This window comes from Oryctolagus cuniculus, chromosome 8 (assembly GCF_964237555.1).
Source record: "Oryctolagus cuniculus chromosome 8, mOryCun1.1, whole genome shotgun sequence".
In the NCBI taxonomy this organism is placed as follows: domain Eukaryota; kingdom Metazoa; phylum Chordata; class Mammalia; order Lagomorpha; family Leporidae; genus Oryctolagus; species Oryctolagus cuniculus.
This window is the reverse complement of record NC_091439.1, coordinates 25674174-25701969: the sequence shown is the minus strand read 5'-3', so window position 1 is coordinate 25701969 and position 27796 is coordinate 25674174. Positions and strand designations below refer to the sequence as shown.

Genomic DNA, 27796 nt, shown 5'->3' with positions numbered 1-27796 from the left:
ATTTTTTTTTTACATTGTAATTTTTCTCTTTTAAAAAGATTTAGTTAATTTATTCATTTGAAAAGGCAGAGTTAAAGAGAGTGAGATCTTCCATCCGCTGATTCATTCCCCAAATGGCTGCAGTGGCCAGGCCAATGCCAGGAGTTTCTTCCAGGTCTGACAAAAGGGTACAGGGGCCCAAGCACTTGGGCCATCCTCTGCTGCTTTCCCAGGCACATTAGCAGGGAGCTGGATCAGAAGTGAACCAGCCAGAACTCAACTGGCACCCTTATGGGACCCTGGCATCGCAAGCAGTGGCTTTACCTGCTATGCCACAGCACCAGACCTAGAACATCTTTTAACAGTCCTGAATAAAGTATAAAACTTCCTGTTTAGTATAAAATTTAGGTAGAATGGCTTGAAATCTTTTCAGTGAACATGTAACTGTGTGAAAAGAAAATTTTTACTAATGGATGCTGTAAAAACGAGAATGCTCAAATGAAAAGTAAGAAACAGTATTGTTATATGTTATCCCCTCACTGTAAAATGGGCCTAAAAAGAGGGTCTGCTTCCTGGGACTGCGGTGAGATTGAAAATGCAGTCAAAGCAAGCAGATCTTGTAAGTGGTGCATATGCAGCAGCTGGTCACGAGCTATCACGTCGTCATTCTCAGGGTGCGTCTTAGTTCATTTTATTCGGCCGTAAGATACCTAACGCTGGGTAATTTACAAAGAACAGAAATGTCCTGCAGTTTTGGAGGCTGGGGAGTCCAAGACTGAGGAGGAAGCATCTGTCAGGGTGTTCTTGCTGTGTCATCCATGGCGGAAGGCAGAAGGGCGAGGGAGGATGAGAGCAAGAGCAGGGCACACAAAAGCACCCATAGTCAGCCTCCTCCTTGTGTAAGGAATCCACCCCCATTGTAAGTGCAGAAATGATATGAGGGCACATCAGGAAGTTTGAGGCAAATGGAATTAAAAGACCCTTTATTTTGGTGCAAAGATTTTTGAAGCTCATGTATATACAAGGTCTTCAAAAACAGTTTGTAGAAAATGCATAGTATGGACAAAACTGCACGGGTTCCAGAATTTTTTGTTCCAAAATAAACGTTTAAGAATTCTGTTTTCCTCAACCTTTTTGAAGCACTCGCCTATGTAAAGTTCTTACAGTATTTAATTTTAGTCATCAATTCCCTAACCTGTGATTTTGAACTTGCCTTTGAACTACAGATGTCCGTATGTGATGTGTTAGGCAGTTTGGGAAAATATGGTCTCGAAAACCAACTGAGTAAGATCATGTTATTTGGAGTAGATGTAGGAAAAGAAAAACTGAAGACAGGGAGAGATGCATTGGGAGACTTCCCCAAATGCCTTCTGATTTGATGGGGTAACATGACTTTATGAGAAGAATATTTTCTTGAAGTAGAGAAAATTTTGGCTGGACATTAGAAATATGACAGCAGTAAGGGAATATAATCCCTTTTCCAGTAAGAGTTTTCGTCTGTGGAGTGAGGAGTGTGGAGACAGCCGTATCAGACTTGGGAGCAGCTCTTGGGATCCTACACCCAGTCAGTCAGGAAAAGTCAGAGCTGGTGTGCATGTAGCACAGTGGATAAGACCCCACTTGGGACACCCACATCCAGTAACAGTGCCCAGGTTCAAGTCCTGGCTCTGCTTCCAATTCCAGCTTCCTCCTAATGTGTGCTCTGGGAGGCAATACAATTGCAAAAGAAAAAAAATTGTAAATAGTGGCATTGTAGGCTGGCGCCACGGCTCAATAGGCTAATCCTCCACCTAGCGGCGTCGGCACACCGGGTTCTAGTCCCAGTTGGGGCGCCGAATTCTGTCCCGGTTGCCCCTCTTCCAGGCCAGCTCTCTGCTGTGGCCCGGGAGTGCAGTGGAGGATGGCCCAAGTACTTGGGCCCTGCACCCCATGGGAGACCAGGAGAAGCACCTGGCTCCTGGCTTCAGATCAGCGCGGTGCGCCGGCTGCAGCGGGCCAGCCATGGCGGCCATTGGAGGGTGAACCAACGGCAAAAGGAAGACCTTTCTGTCTCTCTATCCGCTCTGCCTGTCAAAAAAAAAAAAAAATAGTGGCATCGTTTTATTTTGGGACAACCAGATCGAGTTCCTGGCTCCTGGCTTTGGCTTGTTCCAGCCTGGCTGTTACTGGCATTTGGGGAATAAATCAGTGGATGGCAATCGATCTCTCTCTGTGTCTGTGTCTCTGTCTCTCTGCCTTTCAAATAAATATTTTTAAAAAGACAGAGCAAGGCATGCTGGAAAGACAAAACATCTGCTTTCAATCTCTTCATTAAGTATTTCATCTTTTCTATATTAAACAATAAAGTTCTTGTTTCCTTTCCAGGGGATTGCCCTGTGTCCTTCAGGGCAGGATTCTACCCTTAAAAGACAATCATTCTAGAATAAACTTTCTCACCTTTCATTCTCTGGGTTTCTTCACATTATTACATTCTTCCCCCCCCCCCCCTTCACATTCTTAAATACTGAGATCCCCAAGGAATTTTCTTTCTGTGTGTAATATATTTATCACATGTTGATACATATCATGCTAGAAAGTAAAATTTGAGACATTTTAAAAATGTCTATCAATTCATACAATGAAGTACCAAACTCATTACATGTTAATATGAATAACATTTTCTATGGAAAAATATCTATTTTCCAAAACAAAAAAAATTGTAAATAGTGGCATTGTTTTATTTCTAGAACTCCTAAAGTCTAGCTTAATAGGAGACAGCTGGATTCTCTTTTCTGCTCCATTCAGTCGGTTGTGATGTGTTGTTTTGCTTAAAGAAAATCCAGTCTCTCGTAGATACATAGTTGGGAAAAAAGAGGAGTATTTTAACCGCTTTCTTAGGTAGTTGTGGATGGTCTTAGTGTGTGTTACTAGTTAGTGTCAACTTGGAATCTACCCCATCAACAGGATTTTCATTTTCTACTATGTTGACATTTGCTGTGCTCTTTGAAACATTGAAGGAATCCTTTTATATGCTGTTATGCTGATCATTTGGAAACACTGATTGATTGAGTAAACACAGATTTTCCAAATGCTATACAACACCAAAAAACCCCACATTAGTCAATGTAGTCACCAATCTTGTCAAAATAGTCATTAGAAACTTGTCAAGCTCCTAAGAGCAGGTAAAATTTTCCAAAGTTTCACTTGAAAGTTTTATCATTGGCACAAAGCCAGGTGACAGGCCTGTGCGTGCATTTTAGTGAACATGTCTGCTGGTGACAGTATCTGATCAGCCATGATTTCAGTGTTGGAAGGGGCGAGTTCCCTCTGGGACTCAGGCACTCACACAGCTGCTTTTCTTTGAGATGTCTTATTTTGATATGGAGCAGTGCTTTAAGTACAGTTTCCGTTTTGTCACACATGAAGAAGACATTGGTAATCAGCGTTTGTTATGAAAGTAGTGTTGACCATGTGTGCCTCCACAAGGGTCTGAGCTGCTTGGAGAACTGCTGCACCTCCAGCTGTGGTTCATTCCTGGGGCATAGTCAGGTCAGAACCAGTATTTTATAAAAATGAAATGGAGTAGACTAGAACATGGCGGTGCATACTATGTAGAAAAGATAATTGTTTTGTGAAACTAACTTCACATCTTATTTTAAATTTTTTTTTTATTTTATTTATTTGAGAGACAGAGTGATAGAGAAAGGTCTTCTGTCCAGTGGTTCACTCTACAAATGCCTGCAACAGCTCTGTCTGGACCAGGCCAAAGCCAGGAGCCTGTAACCCCATCCAGGTCTCCCAAATGGGTGACAGGGACCCAAATACTTGAGCCAACTTCTGCTGCCTTCCTAGACTCATCAGTAGGATCAGAAGTAGAACAGTCAGGACTTGAACTGGCACCCTGATAAGGGACACCAGCATCCCAAATGGCAGCTTAACCCACTGTGCCATGACAGCAGACCCTTATTGCAGATCTTTATATATGCCACACGTGTGCAGTAGGCCATGCCTGTGAAAGGTATTTATTTGACTTTTCAACTTACATATATGTGTATACATATATTTGTGTGTGTGTATATATACATATACTATATATATACTATTTTTTTTAAAGATTTATTTATTTACTTGAAAGAGAGAGAGAGAGAAGAAAGGGCAGAGAGAGAGAGAGAGAGGTCTTCCATCCACTGGTTCACTCCCCAAATGGCCGCAATGAAACCAGGAGCCAGGCACTTCCTCTAGGTCTCCCACGGGGGTACAGGTACCCAAACACTTAGGCCATCTTACACTGCTTTCTCAGGACATAAGCAGAAAGCTGGATCAGAGGAGCAGCTGGCACACAAAGCAGTGCCCATATGGGATGCTGGTGCTGCAGGCAGAGACCTAGCCTATTATACCACAGTACTGGCCCAAATATTACATTTTAAAATTCAGTATTCTTGCCTCAGAAGTGCTATATCTTCTGGGGAATTATTAGACAAGTCATGAAGACCTCCTGGAGCTACCCCCTCTCCCAAAGAGAAAATCTAACTAAAAATTGCTTAGATATAATGTTACTTTAGATTCTTGTCTTTATTTTGATCCTCATGCTAACCCTAGACATGTGAAGACTTAAAATATATGTAGCATGGGAAAAATTCAGTTATATGTTAGTGTTAACTAAATAATTAGCTAATGGCACAGCAGGTGGAAAACATCTTGATCAGCTCTGGTAGTTGAGAGATCTCTTCTGGGTGCAGGTAAGTGAGGAGAAAGGGCAGACTCTCTGAAGTCTTTGCCTGTTTCTAGATTAAGGATCTTCATGGTTCTCAGCTGTGTCTGGGGAGCTTTGAATAACCCCAAAGCCAACCCACACGCCTGTAGAATTTGGTCAGAACAGTAGGATTGACAGGCAGGTAGGAGGGAGGGCTTTGGAAGCCCCCCCCCCCCACCATGGTGAAACCTAGCAGCCCCCAGCTGAGTTTCACTGGTCTGTGATGATTCCAGGTGCATTGTTCTGAGAGGAGAAAGCACCTCTTTATTAGACTCTATAAAGGGTGAGGGGAAGGTGCTGCTCTAGATGAATGTGGTTAGAGACATTGATTGCAAGCAATAACACTACTTACCTAGATGGAGTTTGAGACTCTTGCCGTCAGCCTGGCACAGCCCTGGTCGTTGTGGCCATTTGGGGAGTAAACCAGCATTGGATTGAAGATATCTCTCCCTCTGTAGCTCTGCCTTTCAAATAAATAAATCTTAAAGAAAAACAGCAAAGTAGCATCTTAACCTCTGTGTCAAACGTCCACCCAAAGTATACTTTTCAATTTAAAAAAAGTCAATAAAAGCAGTACTGCCTATCTACCTGCCAGAACTAGTAAATGTAACAGTCTGTATTCCACATAATATAATTAAGATGTTTTCATCAGGGACCTGCGCTTGGTTTAGTAGGCTAAGCCTCCACCTGCAGTGCAAGCATACCACATGGGCGTTGGTTCATGTCCCAGCTGCTCCTCTTCCAATCCAGCTCTCTGCTTATTGCCTGGGAAAACAGCGGAAGATGGCCCAAGTCCTTGGGCCCTGCACTTGTGTGGGAGACCTGGGAGAGACTCCTGGCTCCTGGCTTCAGATCTGCCCAGCTCCGGTTGTAGTGGGTGTTTGGGGAATGAACCAGTGTATGAAAGACCTCTCTCTGTCTGTGGCTCTGCCTCTCAAATAACTAAATGATTTTTTTAAATATGTGATATTGACATGTTGATTCTGAAACATTGTTTTCATCCTGGGTGGAGTTCATAGGGCTTATTTCTGCATGAAAGAATATGAATGAGCTTGCTTTTTTTAAAAAAAGATTTCTTTATTTTGAAAAACAAAATAAAGATTTAATTTTGAAAGGCAAAGTGACAGAAAAAGTGTGACATTCCATCCACTGGTTGACTCCCCAAATGGCTGCAAGAGCCAGGGCTGGGCCAGGGGCTTCATCTGAGTCTCCCACATGGGTAACAGGGACCCAAGTCCTCAGGCCACATACCACTGCCTTCTCAGGCACATCAGGGAGCTGGTTTGGAAGTGGAGCAGCCAAGACTTAAACAAGCACTCTGATGTGGGATGCCAGCATCACAAGTGCACCACAGTGCAAGCCCCTTAAACATTTTAAAAACTTATTTATCTTACTTACTTGAAAGGCGGAGAGAGTTAGTGATAGAGACCCCCCCATATGCTGGTTCACTCCCCAGATGACTGCAACAGCTGTGTGTGTGATCCAGGCTAAAGCCAGGAGCCTGGATGGAACTGAATCCTGGTGTGCATCAGCAGGGAGCTGGAATGGAGAGAAGAGCCAGGACTTGACCTGAGGCATTCAGATGTGAGATGGGGTCATCCCAACAGTGTCTTCACCATTGTGCCAAATCCCCATCTCTCATGTTGACGTCTTACATTACTGAAGTAACGTTTGTCAAATAGGAGAAACCAACACAGACACATCACTGGTAACTGCAGACCCCCTTCAGATCTCTAGCTTTTCCGGTAAAGTCCTGCTATTGGCCTCGGGACACCACACTGCATTTATGTGGCTTCTCTGCTCTCTGATGGTCTTTGAATCGTTCCTTGTTTTCTGAGACTTTGCCAGTTTTGAGGAATGCTGGTCAGGTATTACGTAGACTGTCTCTCAGCTCGGGTTTCCCAGCATTCTTGTCTTGGTTAGCGTGCAGTCATGGGTTCTAGAGAGAAACGTCACAGAGGCAGAGTGCCACTCGTCACGTCTTATGGCGCAGGTGCAGCCATGACTCCCGCTTGGGAGAGTGGCTGTGATCCTCAGGTCAGAGGCATGTTTACCAGCATTCTCCTTGGTGACCCTGGCCCCTCAGTACCCATTTCCAGGTAAATCAGTGACTTCCTGAGTGGTGCTGGGCAGAACCGTTCTGTGCCCTAAAGTTCCGCTGTGCATCTAGTTTGTAGAAACAGCTCCCTCCCCAGCCCCAGCAACCGCTCATCTGTTTCCTTCCCTGCAGTCCTGCCTCTTCCAGAATGTCGGGAATTTTGGAATCACATAATATGTAACTTTTAGGATCTGGCTTCTTTCACTCACCAAATGCTTTAACTCTCATCCCTGCAGCATGAGTCAACGGCTTGTTTTGTTTTTTAAAATCTCTGGATAGTGTTTCATTTTATGGGTGTAGCACAGCTGTTGATCCATTCGCATATTGAAGGGCATCTCAGTCGCTTCCAGCGTTTGGCGATCGTAAATAAACGTGCCGTAAACATTTGCGTGGGTATTTCCCTGTGGATGTAAGTTTTCAGTCTATTTACAGAAGTTCCTAGTTGTGTGAGTTCTGGGCTGGGCGGTAAGTTTTTAATTCATAAAACACTGCCAAACTGTCTTCCAGAGTGACTGTACGTGGGAGGCAGTAAATGGAAGTTTGTGAAGGCTTGGAGCAATTTCTGATTTAAATATTTGCTAGAAATCGCACATTGACGCCACCGGGGCCCGGACTTTGCTTGTAGGAAGATCGTAACACAGTAAGCCAGCAGCTTTGCCAGCCTGGCTGAACTAGATCCTCCAAACTAGAGTGGGGGAGACAGGAGCAAGCCTGGGCCAGAAAGTCAGCGGCTAGCACTGTGCTGACCCAGAGGCAGTGCCTCGCACCGGTAAATGCCTCTCCGATTGTTGTAGGACTTGTGGTCGGTAATCCAAAACACCAAAGCGACTGCTTTTCATAGTTTTGTAGAGAGAGAATCTGGCTTCCTCGTGCCATCCTACCAGAACCCAGAAGTCTCGGCTCCCCTGTAGTGTTCTCCCTCTGCCCTGTCACCCCTCATTCATACACATGCATGCTATGAATGAGCCGAACCTTAAAAAATAAAATTCTGTGGCAGGCGTTTGTCCCAGTGGTTAAGAAACATCTAGGACCGCCTGCATTCTATATCAAGTTCCTGGTTTGAGTCCCAGCTCCTCTTTCACTCCAGCTTCCTAAGTGCACCCTGGGAGGTGGCAGATGGCTCAAGTACTTGAGTCCCTGCCACCCCCATGGGAGACTAGGGTGGAATGCTGGGCTCCTGGCTTCAGCCTGGCCCAGCCCTGGCTGTTGAAGGGATTCAGGGAATGAGCCAAAGGGTGGGAGATCTGTCTCTCTGCCTTCAAATACAGTAAGAAATAAACACGTAAATTTTTTACAATTCTCTTAGCAGTATTCAGTTTCTCTGCCTTTTGGGTAAAATTTCCTTTACATACTCTTCCTCTTCTCACAACTTCACCAAAAATCAGAAAGCCAGTTTCCCACATTGCTAAATCCAGATCCTTTGTCAGTCCTCATTTTCCTTGCACTTCAGATGTCCCCACGTGGCTTATTATTCTCAGAGGATCGCACTCTCCTCATTTTTCTCCTCTGCTTACTGGGCCGCGCTGCCCCACGTGGCTTTCACAGATTCCCACCACCCCTGCCCCTGTCTGTCCTGTAGCTCAGTGTTTCAACCTTGCTTCTCTCTAAAGCCAACTGCGGTCTCCCCTGTGCACTGACATGTCCAGCTCGCACCTCTCCTGAGTGTCAGTCCTGTCCACCTGCAGAACTCCCAGTCCCTGCAACCCAATCAAGTCTCCTAAGTCATCAACAAAACCTGGCGATCCCAACCCCTCAGGCTGCTCATAATCCAGCCAGTTTCCCTGCTTCCACCCTACCCTAGGTCATGGCACCCTCATCTTTTGCCTAAATCATTGTAATTGCTCTCTGATGGGTTTCCTTATGTCTGCCCTTACTTCCCTGTAGTGTAGAATTTTTTTTAAAATATTTATTTATTTGAAAGTCAGAGTTACACAGAGAGAGGAGAAGCAGAGAGAGAGAGAGAGAGAGAGAGAGAGGTCTTCCATCTGATGGTTCACTCCCCAACTGGCTACAACGGCCGGAGCTGCGCCAATCCAAAGCCAGAAGCCAGGAGCTTCTTCCAGGTCTCCCATGCGGGTGCAGGGACCCAAGGACTAGGGCCATTTCCTACTGCTTTCCCAGGCCATAGCAGAAAGCTGGATTGGAAGTAGAGCAGCTGGGACTGGAACCGGTGCCCATATGTGATGCCGGAGATTCAGGCCAGGGCATTAACCCACTGCGCCACAGCGCCGGCCCCAGTGTAGAATATTTTTAATACGTCAGCCAGAGAGAGGTTTAAAATGTAAATCAGATTTTCACTCCTGCTTATAATCCTCCAATTGCTTCTATCCTGGATAAAGACCAAAACCTTTAGAATGGCCCACAAGGTCCTGTATGAGCTGCTACCTTCTGACCCCGTCTTCTTCCGTTCACCCTGTTCAGGCCAGCTTAATCCCCTTGCTTGGCATCTGTGTTCCCTCCTCGGGGTCTTGCACTTGCTGTTCCCTCTGCCTGGAATGTCCTCTCATTGGACTGCTATAAAGCTTTATTTCCATACCATTTCCAGATTTCTGCGCTAATTCCATCCTTTAAAAAAAAATTATTTATTTGAAAAGCAGAAAGAGAGATGGAGAAACAGAGGAAAGATTTTCCACATGCTAGTTCACTCCGCAGATGGACACAACAGCTAGGGCTGGGCCAGGCTAAAGCCAGGAGCCACTGAGTCTCCCACAAGGATGGCAGGAATTCAAGCACTTGGGCCATCATCTGCTACCTTCCCCTGTGCATTAGCAGGAGGCTGGATTGGAAGTGGAGCAGCTGGGACTCCATGTATCTCCGATACAGGATGCTGACATCACAAGCAATTGCTTAACCCATGTGCCACAATGCTGGCCCCTTCAATTTCATCTTTGGCATCTTTTGGGGGGACTTTTTTTTTTAAAGATACATTTATTTATTTATTTATTTATTTGAAAAAGTTACACAGAGAGAGGGAGAGACAGATCTTCCATCTGCTGGTTCATTCCCAAAATGGCCACAACAGCCAGAGCTGGGCTGATCTGAAGCCAGGAGTTTCTTCCAGGTCTCCCACATGGGTGCAGAGGCCCAAGCACTTGGGCCATCTCCCACTGCCTTCCCAGGCCCATTAGCAGAAAGCTGGATCGGAAGTGGAGCAGCCAGGACTCGAACCAATGCTCATAGGGCATGCTTTACCCACTACACCACAGTGCCACCCCCACGGTGAGGGCTCCTTAAGCATCACATGAAATAGCTGCTCCCTATCCACTACTATTCTTGCTTTTTTTTTTTTTTTTTTGTCCATAGCACTTTTCACAGAGCTCACCTGGGCACTCCTGGAGATGGGAATTCTCCCAGGAGGTTTGTTCTCAGAGCTGGGGCTGGGCACGCTCACCGTGTGATGTGATCCCTTGCCATGCTTGCTCGGCCGTTGCCACTTTCTGCCCTCAGCAGACCCCAACCACCAGTGCAGCCACCCACTCTGGAACCCCCCAAACTGTGAGCTAAATAAACTTTTTGTCTATATAAAGTTAGCTGTTGCCTCATATGTTTTGCTGTAGTAAAGGAAACCTAACACAATTTGTGCCTGGTATGCAGTGGGCACTCAAACATTTGAAAAAGAAGAGTGAGGGATGGTTTGTATTTGAAAGAGCAAGGCAGGATGAGGTGGCTGCTACCTAGAATGAACCAATTTCTGCCACATAGCCAAATCCTGTTTCTTTGAAGTCTTTTTCTGGTTACTCTTATCCACCCGTGTTGTTTTACCCATATCATACCCTAGCCTATTCTGAATAATTAGCACTCAACTCTTCTTATTCTCTATAATAATATTTCCCCAAACACTCGTTAACATTTTGAGGTAAAAGAAGAAGCACATATTTTATTGGTATAAGGTGCCTTTCCCAAAACTCAGAATAGGGAATAAGAATAGAAAATTAGGGGCCAGCGTTGTAGCACAGTGGATTACAATGCCAGCATCCCTTATGAGCGCCAGTTCATGTTCTGGTGCTCCACTTCTGATCCAGCTCCCTGCTATGGCCTGGGAAAAGCAGCAGAAAGAAGATGGCCCAAGTGCTTGGGCCCCTGCACCCATGTGAGAGACCTGGATGAAGCTCCTGGCTCCTGGCTTCCACCTGCCCCAGCCCTGGCTGGTTGTGGACATCTGGGGAGTGAACCAGTGGATGGAAGATCTCTCTGCCTCTCCATCTATTACTCTGTTTTTCAAATAAAATAAATCCTTAAAAAAGAATGTAAGACTCAGTAGCCTACTGCAGTGAGACTGTCCTGAGAATTGTGGGATTAGATTAGACTAAGAAGGTTAGAATTTTGCAAGTGATGGTTCCACTACCCAAGAGAAGAAATCACAAAGGTGATTAAGGATGGAAGATCCATCTCCCTTTCCCCACCCCACCCCACCCCGTCTCTCACTTTCTCTGTAACTCTGCCCTTCAGATAGATAGATCTTTAAAAAAAGGGCCAGGGGGAGTGAGGAAACGACGGGGTGCACAGTGAGGACAGAGCCTGGCACACAGGAGGCCCTGAGTGAATTGGAAGGAGGGTGGATGAATTGAAATCTTCCAGAACCGTCTGTGTGCGTCCTACTGTCCTGCTCATTCTGCAGCCCTAATCAGCTTCCCAGGCACTGTAGTGTAGAGGGCTTGTCCTGGGCCGCATTGCTTTTACATACTCTGGCATGGTTTTGCATCAGTCTGTGTTTCCTACAAGATCTGAATGGACAGAATTATAGCAAGAACACTCGCTACTAATTACCTTAGGAGTTTGTCTGCAGCCTGACAGATGTCAAAATTTATTTCTGATTTTAATTACACCATAGTCCCCTGAGTTTGCTGTGGTACCATGAGGACACCATGGCACACAATTTAGTGATCGCAATCCCAAGGAACACTGCTATGCTTACCTGGAGCCACACTTGCACACTGAACTCGAGGATGTATAACTAAGAAGTACAAGGAAGGACTCTGAAAATGGTACTTCCAGCCTGAGAGAAACGGTCCTTGGACTCCTGTGCTCAGATAAGTGAGCAGAGCAACCAAAATGGATTTGAAGTGCTGAATTCAGTTTGGGAACAGGTGTGTGGGGGGCAGGGAGGGAAGGAAAGAAAAAAAGAAAACTTGTGTCTTTCAAGAAAGTACAAGGATCTGGTTATGGCAGGGGTATCAAGATTGATTAGGCAGAGTTGGTGCTCCTCCAAGGTAAACTTGCCCCCAAGTTACATGATAATGAGAAAAAATGGTGGACCTCTAAAAGAGCAAGCAGCACTTTGAGCTGAACTGACAGTTACAGCTTCTCTCATGCTCATGGATTGAGATGGCCCTGTGTTCTCCTCAATGAATTGTCGTCTACTTAAGAGAAAAAGCCAAACACCAGAAAATGCTCATGAATACTTGCTCTTTCCAAGATCCTCCCCCCAACCAGGAAATTCAGAAAAATCAGGAAAAGAGGGTGTCCTGGGTGGCAGTTAGCTGAGCAGCAATAAAAAATTCTTTCTAATCAATTAACTTATCTATCACTTCCTCCCCCCTTCCCCCTAGCGCCTTCTCTGAATTTTAAAAAATTCAACAGATGCTACTGCTCGACACTGTTCACTGAGCCCCACAGAAAGCCCAAGGCTGGACTTCCCTTAACATCGGAGAAGTGGGACATAAACCTAATCTGGCCGTAATGGAGGGCTCTGATCAGATGCTGTGACCCGGGCAGCAGCCTGCTATTGCCTGAACTCTGCCCGGGAGTCACGGGGGCTTTGTAACATTTGATTGTCTACAAGCTCGGCTTCAGGTTTGCCACTGAATTCTATAGAAAAAGTCCTGTGTAATGTTGTTAAGCCTTGTGTTCTAAGATTGGGCTTATAAATTTAAAAAGACAAGTTGTAGGTGAGCAGAGGCGTCAAAGAGCTGTTTACACTCATTGATCAGAGGCTGATTTCATCAGTAGTATTTCAACAGCGAGAGGCTCAGAAACTCCTTTTCTCCCCCCACCCTCTGTAGAAACGTCTTTATAATTGAACGTGGCAACACTGCCCTAAATGCAGCGCGTGGTGGTTTTCTTACAGCCCATGCTGTGTCTTTCACTGAGCTGGGTGACAGTCGGAAAGTGGAGCTGACTGTGCGGTTGTGCTCTCCTCCCCTGTAGCGTGTTCCATGGGAAACGGCACGAGCAGACTCTACAGCGCTCTCGCCAAGACGCTAAACAGCAGCGTTGCCTCTCAGCACCCAGAGTATTTGGTGTCACCTGACCCTGAACGTCTGGAGCCCATCGACCCTAAAGAGCTTCTTGAGGAATGCAGGGCCGTCCTGCACACCCGCCCTCCCCGGTTCCAGAGGGACTTTGTGGACCTGAGGACAGATTGCCCCAGCAGCCACCCGCCCATCAGGGTCATGCAGTGGAACATCCTTGCCCAAGGTAGGCCTGATGCTTCTGAGCAGTCACCTTTGCTCTGCGTTCCTTTTTGCTTCCGCACGTGACATCTTCAGTGTGGGGAAGAGGTATGGGCAGATGGAGGTGTAGAAGGATGGGGCAGCTGCGAAGAGCCTGGGGTCAATTCCTGGCTCCAGTCTGGCTCCAGCTCCCTGTGAGGTAGACCCTGTGGGGCTCAGGTGATTGGATTCTTGCCACCCACATGGAATGAGTTTCTGGCTCCCAGATTTGACCCCACTGGGAGGGGACATCGCAGCCATTTGAGTGAAATAATTGAATGAGAGCTCTCTGTCCCTCTGCCTCTCGAATATATTTTTTAAAAGATTTATTCCTTACCTTCCATGCTTATAGGCTATCCAAGAACAATGAAAGTCTGTCTTCAGCACATCCAAATGTCAAGTTTGACTTCTTTAGGAATTTAATGGAATAGCCTCCAACTTTGTGTTCTCCAGGCTTCAAGTCCATAGCACTGAGATAGCATTTGCAGAGAGGAACTGAATGGGTAGCAGAGAACTTTCTGTAGGGAATGGCAGTTGTGGGAAAGGGGGATTGGGGAGTGCTTCTAGGTATACTTGTGGCGAGACTCTAAACCATACTCATCTTCATAACTTGAGACCAAAAAGATGCAGCTTCAATTCTCCGTAGCATAGAAAGGATTCCTTTCCTGTGTCTTTTGAATTAAAAAAACATGCTGTCAGTCAATGTTCTATAGCGTTTAAGAAAAAGCAACAGGCCTCACTTTTTTTTTTCTACAAAAGGAGGAATACTTCTGACTTATCAATCTTTGATTCTTTTATTTTTCCAGGTTTTCATGCATAAGTAGGAAAAGCAGCCTGCACTAATTAGGTCCCATTCATTCTGAATAGTGCATGCTAACCTCCATTCACGTGGCTTTATTAGCATCAGTGTTCAAACTTACAGGTTCATATACCTGAATTTGTGTGGCTTGACACAGTTAGATCCCCGGGACTGCAGAGAACACTGTTTTCCTAACTGAAGGTCCAACCAAAGATCCTATGTGTTGTCATGCAAAAGAAAAAATCAGTTGCTAGCTCCCTCCACGTGGTGGGCAGTTCCTTTGCATAGTGTAGGTGCGTTCTTGCAGCACCGAGCAGGTAAGCAGGTGCCCCGGAGGCAGCTACACCGAGGAAGCATGCAGAGGGGCTGGGGTTGGGCCCAGCAGAGCCGAGGCGGCTCCTGGGCACGTTCTGTAGAAGCTGACTGCCTTTTTCTTTTCAGCTCTTGGCGAAGGCAAAGACAACTTTGTCCAGTGTCCTCTTGAGGCCCTCAAGTGGGAAGAAAGGAAGTGTCTCATCCTAGAAGAAATCCTAGCCTACCAGCCTGATATATTGTGCCTCCAAGAGGTGGACCACTACTTCGACACTTTCCAGCCACTCCTCAGCAGACTGGGCTATCAAGGCACATTTTTCCCCAAGCCCTGGTCACCCTGTCTAGATGTAGAGCACAACAATGGCCCAGATGGCTGTGCCTTGTTTTTTCTCCAAAATCGATTCAAGCTCGTCAACAGCGCCAATATTAGGCTGACGGCTATGACCCTGAAAACCAATCAGGTGGCCATCGCGCAGACCCTCGAGTGCAAGGAATCGGGCCGGCAGTTCTGCATCGCCGTCACCCACTTAAAAGCACGCACTGGCTGGGAACGGTTTCGGTCAGCGCAGGGCTGTGACCTCCTCCAGAACCTGCAGAACATCACGCAAGGAGCCAAGATTCCTCTTATTGTTTGCGGGGACTTCAATGCGGAGCCAACAGAAGAGGTCTACAAACACTTTGCTTCCTCCAGCCTCAACCTGAACAGCGCCTACAAGCTGCTGAGCGCTGACGGGCAGTCGGAGCCGCCCTACACCACGTGGAAGATCCGAACCTCGGGGGAGTGCCGGCACACGCTGGACTACATCTGGTACTCTAAGCACGCACTCAGCGTGAGGTCCGCGCTGGATCTACTCACCGAAGAACAGATTGGACCCAACCGGCTACCGTCCTTCAATTACCCCTCAGACCACCTGTCGCTGGTGTGTGACTTCAGCTTTAACGAGGAATCCGATGCACTTTTATAAAAAGGCCCTCCTGCATCTGTGTGATCACAAGTCTTAACCAGGGATGTTTCAGGAAACTGAAATAGGATACGAAGCTGCCTGAGGAAGGATTCCTAGTTTCTAACGCTTCACTTTCCATGTTGCCAGCATGCCCTTGGGAAAAGTTAGTTCACAAACCCTTTCCATTAAAGCCTACAGCAGATAAAGCTGTTTGCACTCCGGTTCTGGCTTGTATTCTTTCCTTTCCCTCAGCATTACAACTTGATCATGTAAGGGCATTCAATTAGGCTCATTTCCAGTTCGAGGAGGCTGTAAAAACTCCTTCGTCATTAACAAGTATATAGATTTCTCTAGATGGCGTTTCAGGTTATTTATTTGTGGGTTTTTAATATGTCAGCAAGACATGCATGGCAATATTTATTTTTTTATATATTCATGTAGAATTAAGTAAATGAATTAGCATCATGAACATTTTAGAACCATGCAAAACACAAGCCGTAATAATATGTGTACAAAGGCACCATGTGGCCTGCAAGTCTGTGTTATTTAAGTGCATCAGGTCTTCTTGATGCAGTCTGCATTAACTAATCCTTGCTCTGCCTCCACGTTCCCCACTATTGTGTTTCTGGAAGATATTTCCAATTAGTCCCCAATTATTTTAATCAATTAATTTTCGTTGTTTAATCACTTATGTATGTATGCATTTCTACTGGAATAATACTGGTATACATTTTTAGTGCTCGACACCGTCCTTTGCACTGGAACGTTTTCCACATAGCTTGTTTCGCAGCGGTTATGTGGCGGTGGCTAACAGTCCATGGGCCCTTCTGTTCAGATGGGAAACTTTCTAGAAAGCCTGTTAATGGGCTGTCATTGAAACTGCCCAAGATTACTGGATGACTGGTTCAAAACATCTAGAAAGCAGAATGTGGAAAAGTAGAAAGATATTCTGGTAAAAATAACAGGTGAAGCCTCTCAATATTTTAATGTATGAGTTGCAAATGTTTAATAAATGGTCTTTTAAAGCTAGTGTTTAATATCTGGTCTTTTTAGTCTGTAAGAACCTGGGATAGACAGGACCTTTATGTTACGTGGTGACCCACAGTAGCCATTTACCCTAGACCCCTACTTTGATGGATTTGGAATTGGGTGTTTATATGGTAGCTTCAGCACTGAGGTCGAGTTCCTGTAGCCGCTTCATGCAAATACTGGGACTGGACTCTGTAACACCGTATACCGTATGCACACAAGCTTGGTTCAGATCTTGGCGTGACCATAATCACTGATTAGAACATGTGTTAGTGTAAACATTCAGTATTGAGCTTACCTTCCCAAAGTGCCAGCCTGCAGAGAAGTCGTGCCAGCCGTCAGCAAGTCTGGCTGAGAATGAAAGCCCAGCAGTGTTTGAATTCCTGGTGTTGTCCACCAATCTATGATTTAACAGGGTGCGGAGGTAGAAGGTAGGGATATAGGCAGGTTGGGTGTTACCAATGGGCACAGAGGCTTCTGGAGACAGCAACATGTGACTGCAGTGTGTCAAACTCCTTATGAGTTAGCCTTTGGAGTGACCACGACAGGAGGCTGAACACTTGCTTCAGTGATGGGGCCTTCACTTAAAGGTAATTAAGTGAGCGTTCTGTGTAACACATTTTACAAGTATCTACATCTTGCTGGGTTGCCTTTTGGACCGTCAGTCATCTGAAGGCATAATGGTAAATGACAAATTTGTTCTAAAGGTTAAGTACAGTTTCGAATTCTTTAAGTGTTCCATGCAAAGGTTTCTCTTATCCCAACCCTAAGTCTTTGGTTCTGCTTTTCTTTTTATATCACATACAATATTTTGTCCTTATATAGTAATTTTAGAGAAGGTGAATTGTGCAGATTTGAGAGTGGCATGAATTTTTGTTTCCTTCATACTATATTTCAGTAGATTACATTCTACACAGTGTTAGCAATGACTGCCTCAATTTATCTGAAAGCTTTATGGTATATACCTAGGAAGAAACTAGGTTTTGAGTTCCTTAACCTTTGGCCCTACAAGTTTTACATACAATCCCCAAATGGTCACAATGACCAGGGCTGGGCTGGGGCGAAGCCAGGAGCCTGGGACTTCATCCATGTCTCCCACGTGGGTGATAGAAGCCCAAGCACTTGAGCCACCTTCCACTGCTTTCCCAAGTGCATCAGTAGGGAGCTGAACCTTAAGTGGAGTGGCCAGTACTTGAACCAGAATTCCATATGGAATGTTGGCAGCACAGGTGGTAGCCTAACCTGCTGTACCACAAAAGAATTTGTTTTTAAGATTTTAGGCCGGCGCCGCGGCTCACTAGGCTAATCCTCCGCCTAGCGGCGCCAGCACACCGGGTTCTAGTCCCGGTCAGGGCGCCGGATTCTGTCCCGGTTGCCCCTCTTCCAGGCCAGCCCTCTGCTGTGGCCAGGGAGTGCAGTGGAGGATGGCCCAGGTGCTTGGGCCCTGCACCCCATGGGAGACCAGGAAAAGCACCTGGCTCCTGGCTCCTGCCATCGGATCAGCGCGGTGCGCCGGCCGCAGCGCGCCGGCCGCGGCGGCCATTGGAGGGTGAACCAACGGCAAAGGAAGACCTTTCTCTCTGTCTCTCTCTCTCACTGTCCACTCTGCCTGTCAAAAAAAAAAAAAAAAAAAAATTAAAAAAAAAAAAAGATTTTATTTATTTGAGAGGGTTACAGACAAGAGAGAGGGAGAGTCAGAAAGGTCTTCCATCCATTGGTTTCCACCCCCAATGGCCACAATGGCCCGAGCTAACTGATCCATAGCCAAGAGCCAGGAGCTTCTTCTGGTTCCCCCCATGGATGCAGGAAGCCCAAGCACTTGGGCCATCTTCTACTGCTTTCCCAGGCCATAGCAGAGAGCTGGATTGGAAGAGCAGCCAGAACTCAAACTGGTGCCCATTTAGGATACTGGCACCACAGGCAGACGCTTAGCCCACTATGCCACAGCACCAACGCCTCCAAGTAGAATCTTAGAATCTTTAGGAGTTCACAAGGTCAAATAATTTGAACAAAATGACAACTAATGGTATCTGAGCTAAGATTCAAATCTGGGACTGTCTCAACTCCAAAGTGTCTGCTTCTGTCCTACCACCACATTCCTTTGGCTCTGAGCGAGGACACACAGGAGACAGGTGATGTGGGGGAGCAAGAGATTTGTTACATGAAAAATTGTCAAACCATGTAAGTGATTTTTGTAGGGCAATTACATTTTATCACATGAGAAGCACGAAACAGTGGTTGATAGAGATTTCCGTTATGCTGACACAGTAGTCTAATTTTGCCTAGAACATCTGATATTGTTTGCATACTTCAATGGTAGCTTATATGAAATGAAGCAGTAAGAGCAGCCATGCTAGTCGTGTTTAAAACTAAAGGAAGAAATAGATGCAAACATTCTGTTTCTAAACCATTTTCTAAGACATCCAAGATTTGTTAACACTGAAGGGAATGCTGCATATAATTAGATAATGTGCCTCAGACTCGAACAATTTGTAAGACTCAAATTCTAAAAAGGTAAAATTAAAACATGGATAATTTCAATTTTAGAAAAAAAAATCCCAAAAGTGAATGTGCTTACATAAAGAGCACTGATTAATTTTTAAAGGGATGTATAAAAATATGGCACATGGCTCATGTTGTGATGTAGCAGGTTAAGCCACCACCTGCAACACTGGCATCCCATATGGATGCTGGTTCACGTTTCAGCTTTTCCACTTCCGATCCAGCTCCTTGCTAATGGTCTAGAAAAGCAGTGAAAGAAAGCCCAACCACATGGGAGACCCAGAGAAGCTACTGGCTCCTGGTTTCAACCTGGCCCAGAGTGAACCAGTGGATGGAAAGACCTCTCTGTCTCTCCTTCTCTCTCTCCAATTCTGCCTTTCAAATAAATAAAACTTCAAAAAGTTGCACAAGCAGCCTTTTTATCCACAAAACACCAAAATGGGATAGTCCTGGACTTGGGCCTATAAAAACTGGGGGAGGGGGCCAGTGTCTACAGTGCCAGCATCCCATATGGGCGCTGGTTCGAGTGCCGGCTGCTCCACTTCCCATCCAGCTCTCTGCTATGGCCTAGGAAAGCAGAAGATGGCCCAAGTCCTTGGACCCTTGCACTCACGTGGGAGCCCGGAGGAAGCTCCTGGCTTTGGATTGGCACAGCTCTGCTGTTGTAGCCATCTGGGGAGTGAACCAGCAGATAGAAGACCTCTCTCTCTGCCTCCCCTTCTCTGTAACTCTGCCTTTCAAATAAATAAATAAAACTAGGGAAGAAGGAAGTGGCAACATTTTCAAGAGCACTGAGCTGAGACTGTGACCCTGAAAGAGGCACACTCTCTGGGGTTCTGCTTTCTCACCCAGAGCCTGTCATCATACTTGCCCTCCTGAGATGTGAGATGTCTATAAAATACTACTGTAGTCATTAAGTGCTTAAAATTCTTTTTTTTTTTTTTTTTTTGACAGGCAGAGTGGACAGTGAGAGAGAGAGACAGAGAGAGAAAGGTCTTCCTTTTGCCGTTGGTTCACCCTCCAATGGCCGCCGCTGCAGCCGGCGCACCGCGCTGATCCGATGGCAGGAGCCAGGATCCAGGTGCTTCTCCTGGTCTCCCATGGGGTGCAGGGCCCAAGCACCTGGGCCATCCTCCACTGCACTCCCTGGCCATAGCAGAGAGCTGGCCTGGAAGAGGGGCAACCGGGACAGAATCCGGCGCCCCGACCGGGACTAGAACCCGGTGTGCCGGCGCCGCAAGGTGGAGGATTAGCCTATTGAGCCACGGCGCCGGCCAAGTGCTTAAAATTCTAAACAAGGGAATGGCCCTATATAGGTCCTATATAGGTTTTTTTTTTTTTTTTTTTTTTTTTTTTTTTTTTTTTTGACAGGCAGAGTTAGTGAGAGAGAAAGGTCTTCCTTCCATTGGTTCAACCCCCCCCCCCCCCATGGCACCGCGCTGACCCGAAGCAGGGAGCCAGGTGCTTATCCTGGTCTCTCAGGCGGGTGCAGGGCCCAAGGACCTGGGCCATCCTCCACTGCACTCCCGGGCCACAGCAGAGAGCTGGACTGGAAGAGGAGCAACTGGGACAGAATTCGGTGCCCCAATCAGGACTAGAACCTGGGGTGCTAATTCATGCTAATAGCCCTTCCATTTCAAAGGGCAGAACCAAGTGTTAATAGAAAAATAAGCCCAAAACCAGGGAGGCACTGATACAATGGCAAGAAATTAGTTATCCCTCAGCACTGGCAATTATTCCTCCTTGAGGCAGAGGTGAGGCTGTAAATTAGTGAACAGGTTCTTTAGTTTCATGAGCAGTTGTCAGTCCTGTTTTGGTTTGTAAGTAGAAACACCTGCCTTTCTATCACAATAGCCACAGCATAGGTTCTTGCTCCCTGAATTTCTTTGCAAGAAATTCGCATAACATCAGGCATGTAGACAAAGCAAATTCTCCTGGCAGAATGCTTAAGTTTTTGCTGCTTCCAACAACCTGGTAAAATTCAACTATGTAAATATGAATCTCCACTGTTTGGCTGCCAAGAACCTGAAAACCAGTTTATAGCTGAACTCTAATTCAGTCTTGGTCTCCCATGTGGGTGGCTGTGACCCAACTGTCTTACAACTCAGAGCTTGCAGTTGGATTAGATCTTATTTTGCCCTTTTGGACAGTGATAGCTATCACTTATGTTAGAAAAAGACAATCAACTGCTGGTTCATTCCCCCAAATGTCCACAGCAGCCAGGCCTGGACCAGGCTGGGGTGAGAGGCATGAACTCCATCCTGATTTTCCACCTGAGTAACAGGGACTCACACACTTGAACCATCACTTGTTGCCTCCCAGGCACATTAGCAGGAAGCTGGATCACAAGCAGAGGTGGGACTCAAATCCCAGAAACCCCAATATGGGATGCTGGCATCCCAAGGAATAGGATAACAATGCCTAATCCAGACAAAATTTTCTTAAAGCATACAATGGAATGGGAGCAAATGATATGCTGGGAAAACACAACTCTGTTTTGCAGTCTACTTATACCTCACTTTTATTTTTTAATATTTTGAATGGAACAACTGTTTTACTTGTATTGTTTTCATTTTGGAAGCTGTGATAGTTTTTAAGTCTTTTTTTTTTTTTAATTTTTTTTTTAAAGACTTACTTGAAGGACCAAGTTACATAGACAAGTGGAGACAGAGAGATACAGAGATCTTCCATCGCTGGTTCACTCCCCAAATGGCTGTAACAACCGGAGCTGAGCCAATCCAAAGCCAGGAGCCAGAAGCTTCTTCTGGGTCTCCCACATGGGTGCAGGGGCCCAAGGATTTGGGCCATCTTCTACTGCTTTCCCAGGTACCACCACGGAGAGTTGGTGATTTACTAGAAAGGTGACTGTAATGTCATTTACTGGGCAAGAATGAACCGTTTGAAGAAAAAGAGTGTTAAATTGCACATTCAGGAAGAAACAGCCAGTTTGCAATCAGATAAAATGATCTAAGCTAGACCAGTGGAACTGGTAATAAAAACTAGTGGAGGAGCCAGCACTGTGGCAAAGTGGGTAAAGCCGCCGCCTGCAGTGCCAGCATCCTATATGGGTGCCAGTTCGAATCTCCACTGCTCCTCTTCTGATCCAGCTCTCTGCTATGGCCTGGGAAAGCAGCAGAAGATGGCCCAAGTACCTGGGCCCCTGCACCCGCATGGGAGACCCAGAAGAAGCTCCTGACTCCTGGCTCCTGGCTTTGGATATGCACAGCTCTGGCCGTTGCAGCCATCCGGGGAGTGAACCAGCGGGTGGAAGACCTTTCTCTTTCTCTGACTCTTTGTAATTCTGCCTTTCAAATAAATAAATAAATCTTAAAAAAATTAAAGTGAAATAACATTCAATAGTGTTCACTATGTGTCAGCTTATAAATCCTTAACATTAACTAATTCATTTAACTCCTTATAACTCTGAGGAAAAGAGCCTCTCTCTATAGATAGACCCTTTCTTGAAAAGTCGAATGGAATCCAAATAAGAGTCAGTTACACAGGAAGTAAACCAGAGGAGTGTCATCAAAAATCAAACACGTTTTCAGAAATAGCCAGAGAAATAAGGTAACATGAAAAATGGTGTCTATGTGGCTTGACAATTGAGGTACTGGAGACTTCAATGAGATCTGTTTGAAAGCCAAAATTCACACTGAAGGCTACTAGCTGAAGGAAAAGCAGAGACAGAGAGAGGTCATTAAATGTTGGGACAAGGAGACCAGGGAGTTAAGGCTGGACACGAGTAAGTAGGACCTCTGGTAGTAAGAGATCCAGAAATGGAGGGAATTCACAGCTCATGACCACACTTACTTTAATGAGGTATAACAAGGACCAGCATCACGGCATAGCAGGTCAAGAAAACACCCGTGATGCTGACAAATTCCCAGTGCCAGTCTGAGTCCCAGCTGCTCCACTTCCAATTCAGCTCCCTGCTAATGTGCCTGGAAAAGCAGCATATAATGGCCACACAGGTGCTTGGGCCCTGCTTCCCACATGGGAGACTTAGATGGAGTTCCTGGCTCCTGGCTTCAGACTGGCCCATCTCCATCCACTGCAGCCATCTGGGGAGGGAACCAGCGGATGAAAGTGTGCTCTTGAGTTCTGTCACTCTGCCTTTCAAGAGCTGAGATTAAAAAACCTAAACCACTGATCTTTCAATAAACAGACACTAATAAGGGGTGGCTGTTTGGTGCAGGAGTTAGCACACTTAGAATGCTCACATCCAGTATCAGAATGCCTAGATTAAGCCCCAGCTCCACTTCTGATTTCAGCTTTCTGCTAATGCACACCCTACAAGGCAGCAGGTGATGGATCCAGTACTTGGGTCCTGCCACCCACATGGGAGATCCAGATTGAGTTCCCAGCTCTTTGTAGGCTTGGCCCAGATTTGGCTCCAAGATTTGGGAGTATCTGGGGAGTGAACCAGTGGATGGAAGATCTGTGTCTCCCTCTAACATTGCCTTTCAAATAAATAAATAAATCTTTTAAAAAATTCTTTTGCACCAGAATGAGCTTTTCAATTCATTTTTCATGAACCTTTTTTTATTTTAGAGATTTTATTTACTTGAAACACAGACTTAAAAAGAGAGAAAGAGAGACAGAGAAAGGTCTTCCATCCACTGGTTCACTCCCCAAATGGCCAAAATGACTGGAGTTGAACTGATCTGAAGCCAGGAGCCTGGAGTTTCTTCCGGGTCTCCCTCGTGTGTGCAGGGGCCCAAGTCCAGCCTCTGCTTTCTCAGGATCATTAGCAGGGAGCTGGATTGGAAGAGGAGCAGCCTACACTTGAACCGGTGCCTATATGGGATGCCAGGGCTTTAACCTGCTGTGGCACAGAGCCAGCCCCTTCCATGAACTTTTTTTAAAAAGATTTATTTATTTATTTGAAAGGCAGAGTTACACAGAGAGGAGAGGCAGAGAGAGGTCTTCCATCCACTGGTTCACTCCCCAGTTGGCTGCAACAGCAATAGCTGGATCAGAAGTGGAGCAGCTGGGTCTCAAACTGGCCCCCAGATGGGAGGCTGGCATTGCAGGTGGAGGCTTTACCCACTATGCTGCAGCCCCAGCCCCTTTATGAATTTTTTAAAAGTATCCTTGTATACTGTCTACATGTATGCTTCCAAACCTAGACTTCAGATAAATTTATTTTGAAAGAGACATAACATTTCTAAATACAGAGGTAAACTAGGCAAGCCTGGTTTAACCTAGTTAGAACTGCCTTTTGCTGTCCTCTGTAGGATGTGGTTTAGATTAACAAATGCTTCCAAAGTCATGTCTGAGCCGAGTGTTATAGGCTCAGCACTTCGGACCAGTTACAGATATGGTGTAAAATAGAATCTTTGCCCTAGGAGAGTATTATGGAAGCCCTGAATGAACAAAAAAGAATACAATAATACAATTAAGTGTTTGTTTTTTTTTTTTTTTTTTTTTTTGACAGGCAGGAGTGGACAGTGAGAGAGAGAGAGACAGAGAGAAAGGTCTTCCTTTGCCGGTGGTTCACCCTCCAATGGCCGCCACGGCTGGCACACTGCAGCCAGCGTACCGCACTGATCCGAAGCCAGGAGCCAGGTGATTCTCCTGGTCTCCCATGCGGGTGCAGGGCCCAAGTACTTGGGCCATCCTCCACTGCACTCCTGGGCCACAGCAGAGAGCTGGCCTGGAAGAGGGGCAACCAGGATAGAATCCGGCGCCCTGACCGGAACTAGAACCCGGTGTGCCAGTGCCGCAAGGCGGAGGATTAGCCTAGTGAGCCACGGCGCCAGCCTCAATTAAGTTTTGAAAGCTAAAATACTTAGAATATGTTTTAAAAGGAGATGCATCTAGGGGCCGGCACCGTGGCTCACTTGGTTAATCCTCCATCTGCAGCGCCGGCATCCCATATGGGCGCCAGTTCTAGTCCCAGCTGCTCCTCTCCCAGTCCAGCTTTCTGCTGTGGCCTGGGAGGGCAGTGGAGGATGGCCCAAGTGCTTGGGCCCCTGCACCCGCATGGGAGACCAGGGAGAAGCACCTGGCTCCTGGCTTTGGATTGGTGCAGCACCAGGTAAACCTGGGGAGTAAACCAAAGGATGGAAGACCTCTCTGTAATTCTGCCTCTCAAGTAAATAAATAAATATTTAAAATAAAAAAGGAGGTAGAATTTGTTGAATAACTCCCAAATGGAGTAGGACCCAAATGAGTTTTTCTTTGAGATTTTATTAAAAACTACCATAAGTTATGTTTATGAGAAGATAAAAGATTAGAAAGGAAGCTGTTTTATAAAATTCTGACCAAATTCACAAGTGCATAAAGGCCAAAAAATATTTAGTATAACCTCGTGTAAATTCCTAAAAAGCAGACAACTTTTCTCTATTGTAGAAAAAGCATTAAGATGCAGACTGGTAGGACCCAGTTTTGTGTGAAATTCGGTAATTCATGTAATCCTGCTGGTACTTCAATTTGCTAATCTGTAAAAATACTAAAACATGATTTATTCTTCTTACCCTCAAAAGGTCTGACTGAGAAACAAATGGTCTAATTTGAAAAAAGTTCTTTAGGTACAGCCAACTATAATACTAAATTCATTATTGTAGGTAGAACATTATAGTTTGTGATGATGGTGGAAAAGGAATTGGTGACATGCAGATATCTGCCAAATATTAATACAATGGAATGAAACAAAGTAGAATTTCTTCACAAAACAGGAAGGAGAAACGAGACTGCTATTACTTCTTAACTACAAAACATCTCTATGCTGGCTTTTGAATATTGTTAAAAATATCACCAGAGACCAAAGCACAAGATAAATTTCATTTCTATATTTCAGAAAACCTACTTGAATACACTTTGAAACAAGAGTACAACAAAATAGAATATACTTCAAATGTTGAATATACAAACTATTATAGTTCAAATCTGAACACTGGTACTTTCCCTCTTAAAACTTCAACTAAAAAATAAAATAACAGAAGGAAGGAAAAGAAAGGAAAGGAAAGAGAGAGAAGGAAGGGGGGAGAGGAAAGGAGGATGGCAGAGAGAGAGAGAGAGAGAGAGAGAGAGAGAGAGAGAGAAGCTAGCTAGCTAGCTCCAGGTATTAGAGCTACCTGACAAAAATTCATGCTGAGCCTGAACTTCCAAGTGACCGTAGAACTGAAACTGATATGTCTGCACAGACGCCAGGGCTAAGTGAGTGACACAGGCATGTTACAGCAAAAGGCCAGGGCCAACTGTTAATTTGTCCACAATTAAGAAACTGACAGACTTAAACTACCATATAAAATGTTACATGTAAATTCTATAACAATACTGTGCTAGGTACAAGATTTTTAAAATTTTTCTTTTAATAAAAAAGCTTTACACAAACAAGCCATTAGCTTATTTCAAGAAAGAAAACCGAAAATTAGTCTAAGGCCTTTGTTTTAAATCAGCTTAAGCTATATGATATATATATATAAAAAAAAATTCGCACTAGATCTTTTTTTGCTATCCTCTTTCTGAAGCTTTTGGATCCATTCTTCAATTCACATTCTAAAATACCTATATTAGCAGAGTCTTCACATAGCACCAGTTAAGTGAGAACTGTGCGAACACAGTAATAATTGCTGGTATGCATATAAAATGCATCAAAAATTGCTATATGTAACAATGAGATCACCCATCCCAACCCCTCCCCACTGAAAACTATATAACCTCTTACAGAAAGTTAGTGTTCCAAGTCTTAGTGTAACTTGATATTGTAGTGAGCTGCTTGGTCCCTTTCAATCCTTTTTCTCATTGATGGGTTCAGTTGTTTCCTACTGTAAGAGGCAGTTTTCTGTCAGCATCTCAACATGTAGCTCATCTCCCACTGAAACATGGGATAGGTAATATATTTCCAGTAAGTCTGATTGTTTTCTTATATGCAATACAAAGCTTTAAAGTCTTCCTTGGACTTGTCTTGATGACTTCCTTTGCAAATGTTTATCATCAGTACTACCATTAACAGTCTAAGTCCATGGTACAGCTGCTATTTCATTTCTCACATGTCACTAGACCTTCTGTTTTCATAGTTACAGGAAGGGCAATGGCTGAAGGCGCACTGACAACCACCACGTGGGTCACTGTCTTATTTCCATCTGCTGGTTTTTCTTCTACCAGCTGCAAAGTTTTCACATCATGTTCTTGCTTTTTTGCCACTGCTTCTGATTTAACCTCTGGCCCTTTTATTACTGCACTGATAACTCGAGGAGGAGTCTGGCCAGATGCCTGTTGAGTAGGCACTGATAGTCTCATTACAGGTGTACCATGGGCTATTGAAACAGGGGTAAGTGCTCTGACAGCCAATGGGGTTCCAACAATGTTAATGCTTCCTGATCCAGTCAGATTTGACTTTGTCTGCAGTTGACACTGTGCAAGTTGTGTAGCTGGGATGGTGATGATTTTGGCAGGCTGCATGGTGATCTTGTCTCCATTTTCAGTAGAGGCTGGCACCACAGTAGGGATTGTCTGAATGACTACCTTTGGAGAGGTTGCTGTCGGTGGACTAGTGCTGGTGATTAACGGTGCACCTGCATTGACTGACTGAACTGCCACAGTTGAAATTTTCTGACCCAATGATGTCATTACAACAGGTACTTGCATTGCCACACGAACTGTCCTAGTAGATTAAAAAGAAAGGAGTTTATTTACATTTAACTCTCAATTAGAACATAGTCTTCTATGCAAAAAGAGGAATGCAAACTCAAACTGCATAGAAGTAGAAGCAGTGCTCTGAAATTTCACAAGTGTTGGCAATCCTGGCAGTTTAGAATCTGAAGTGCCTTGAAACAAATACATTTTTAAAAAAAACACAAAAAACAAAAACAAAAGCTAAAGCCCAAATGAAGTAAAAAACAAATCATTTTAGTCAAGATACCTACTTTAACAACAATACACTTAAAAATGTCAGGCAGTTTTTGAAATCCTGACATCAAGTTCTTAGCATGCTAATATGTATTAAACAAATGGATATATAAT

General features: G+C 45.1%; 2 protein-coding genes and 1 long non-coding RNA gene across 49 annotated transcripts in view; 1 reads left to right on the top strand and 2 right to left on the bottom strand.

The window, feature by feature from the left end:
* Positions 1-16324, top strand: part of NOCT (nocturnin) — a 30962-nt gene extending 14638 nt beyond the window's left edge. Inside the window, exons 2-3 of the mRNA XM_002716938.5 lie at positions 12957-13226; positions 14481-16324. Of these exons, the coding sequence (XP_002716984.1) occupies positions 12957-13226; positions 14481-15316 (1106 nt within the window). The 3' untranslated portion in view covers positions 15317-16324. The remainder of the gene's footprint in view (positions 1-12956; positions 13227-14480) is intronic.
* The window catches only part of LOC108178087 (uncharacterized), a 28253-nt gene extending 11260 nt beyond the window's left edge, over positions 1-16993 (bottom strand). For 2 of the 3 annotated variants that reach the window (XR_001794779.3, XR_011378240.1), the window contains exons 1-2: positions 13578-14481; positions 5064-5192 (exon numbers count right to left, since the gene is read on the bottom strand). This is a non-coding gene — a long non-coding RNA (uncharacterized lncRNA). Of the gene's footprint in view, positions 1-5063; positions 5193-13577; positions 14482-16622 lie in introns of those variants that run through there. The other variant, XR_011378241.1, reaches the window with a different exon arrangement.
* Positions 16994-25605: 8612 nt separating this feature from the next.
* The window catches only part of ELF2 (E74 like ETS transcription factor 2), a 113388-nt gene continuing 111197 nt past the window's right edge, over positions 25606-27796 (bottom strand). For all 45 annotated transcript variants that reach the window (XM_070047565.1, XM_070047561.1, XM_070047560.1 and 42 more), the window contains one exon: positions 25606-27437. In XM_070047565.1, coding sequence (XP_069903666.1) covers positions 26813-27437 — 625 coding nt within the window. In that variant the 3' untranslated portion in view covers positions 25606-26812. The remainder of the gene's footprint in view (positions 27438-27796) is intronic.